This window comes from Punctularia strigosozonata (assembly GCF_000264995.1).
Source record: "Punctularia strigosozonata HHB-11173 SS5 unplaced genomic scaffold PUNSTscaffold_178, whole genome shotgun sequence".
In the NCBI taxonomy this organism is placed as follows: Eukaryota; Fungi; Basidiomycota; class Agaricomycetes; order Corticiales; family Punctulariaceae; genus Punctularia; species Punctularia strigosozonata.
In genome coordinates this window covers 1-2,142 of record NW_006767610.1, presented here as the reverse complement: position 1 = coordinate 2,142, position 2,142 = coordinate 1, and the positions used below count along the sequence as shown (strand labels likewise).

The 2,142-nt window shown below is 59.6% G+C and overlaps 1 protein-coding gene across 1 annotated transcript; it reads left to right on the top strand.

Moving 5' to 3' along the window:
* Positions 1-20: 20 nt before the first annotated feature.
* On the top strand, positions 21-2,130 carry PUNSTDRAFT_139741 (uncharacterized protein; the record flags this gene model as incomplete). The annotated part of the gene is made up of 4 exons (XM_007389468.1): positions 21-1,059; positions 1,117-1,765; positions 1,820-2,060; positions 2,119-2,130. The coding sequence occupies 4 exons, from the start codon at positions 21-23 to the stop codon at positions 2,128-2,130; spliced, it is 1,941 nt and encodes a 646-aa protein (XP_007389530.1).
* Positions 2,131-2,142: the final 12 nt, after the last annotated feature.

The window sequence follows — 2,142 nt, the reverse complement described above, 5'->3', positions numbered from 1 at the left end:
ACGAGAATCTACAGGCGCGTATGCATATCGCCATATCGTTAGCTGACGAAAACGACTCAGACTCAGAGCTGAGTGTCGAACGCACGGACTCAGACGCACAGAGCAGTGACGCACTCTTCAGTAGGAACCCGGAAGGACCGATCAATGGGTCAGAAACCCGGTCGAGCACCACTATCGAAACCATGGAGGCCGAAGAGAACTTCGCTTACGCTAGAGGGGTTTGGGAGGCTTCACCGCCGGAGTACGACGGCGACGTCCATGGTGAGCGAGTACCCCGAGTACTCGGGCTTCGGATTGACGACCAAGTCCGACAGGATTGTGCAATGTCACCCACGACGTTCGGCAACGATACGCAACTGGCGACTATCACGGAACTACAGCGCAAGTACGGTGTCCGAGCGGAAGGTCTGTCGCATCCCCTCGAGCCCACGACACTCATTGGACGAAAGAGTAGCCGATTACTGGAGGATGCGAAGAGTGCCCTCGTCGACGACCACCCTGCTGCAACGTATATAAGAAGCACCATCGACCTCGACTCTTCAGAAACTATCTACTTGCGAATCTCTCGAGCCCCCATTCAACCTCCACACTACAACAACCATTCGACCTCTTTGCTCACCATGTCCGACAACTACGACGCCGCCCCGCGCCCGATCGTTTTCGGGGAGGGCTTGCCGCTGACGTTCAACTTCGACTTCCCCCCCAACGACCCAGCCGCCGCTGTGCGGCGCGCTACGCCTGATGTCCCGCCAGGTCTTGCACCTCACCACGCAGACATTCCAGGGCTTCTACTCTCGCTCCAGGATTTCCCCGGTCAGAACGAGCCGACGAACGTCGACGACGTCGACGCCACGATGGAGGAGCATGCTTACTCGATCAGAGAGGAAGCTCCGCTCGTCGTCACCATACCCGAGGCTCAAGGAGGTGCGATATCCCTCGCGGACGACATCCCTCGCGTGAACGCACTCGTCGCCGCTCCTGTGCACCGGGATTACCTTCCTCAGTCGCCTGTGCTTCCGAACGCGCCCCTCACTATGCGCAACATCGCGGATCAGCTCGGTAAGCACCCATCGTTGTATGCGCGGCGACGAGTTCGAAAACTTACGCCGTCGTTAGAACGTTTGCGCATCGAGGAGGCTCGATTGCAGCTCCCCGACGGGACTCGTCCACCGACGCCGTACGCGATCGGCTTCCATATCAACGAGTTAGCCCAGACGCCGGCGCTGAACTCGTGGCCTGCGTTTCTCCGAGAGGCCCTCGAGCACAAGCTGCCATGGTATCATAACGGCGGCTACCTCGTCCCTCGCGGCGAGGATCCGCAGAGTTCCGACAGAATCAAGGTTCCTATCCGCGCCGCATCGCCGCCCGGCTACCCGCATATGATGCATGACTTAGCTTATGCCGACCCCACTATCTTCCGATCTTTGTCCGCACCGCCGACGCCCGACGGCGCCGCCCGCTCTCGTACTTATACAATTGAACTCACGTCCACCCGACCACCCGTGCACCCTCGCGATTTCATCACCGTTTCTCACTCTCCCCTCCCATCGCCTCCGCTTCCGCCGGAGGGAGCTCCAGCTATGCATCGTGAAGATACGCCGCCGAAGGTCTACATCTCCGGCGGTCTCTGGACCTACATGCTCGAGGAGCTCGACAGACAGGGCCGCCGTTACATCCCCCTCGAACGCGAAGCCGAAGCCCGGGTTCCAGGCCCGGTGAACATCGCTATGTCGTCTTCTCGCACCGGCGCAGGCGAGCAGCTTCCGTGCGTGTACCGAATGCAGGATAGACTCAATACTCACGCGACCGATGATGATAGGCCCGTCAATCGACCGGCATCAGCCCCGCTCTTTCTACCGTCACCACCCGGCACCTACGACTCGGACAGCGACTGCCATGAATCGATGGTCATGTCGGACTCATCTTCCGACTCCGACGAATCCGCGGAAGGCACACGCTCCGACATTCAGCAGGATTTGATCTATCTAAAGCGGGTCGGGGACTTCACGGCTCGCTCGGTTCGCCAGGTTCACGTCACCAATACCAAGATGTACCAACTCGTGCGGAGCCGACTCGAGGAACTAGACGAGGCCATGTCGAGGCTCGTCGAGCAGGTAGGGGTCCATATGACCAAAACCTCCG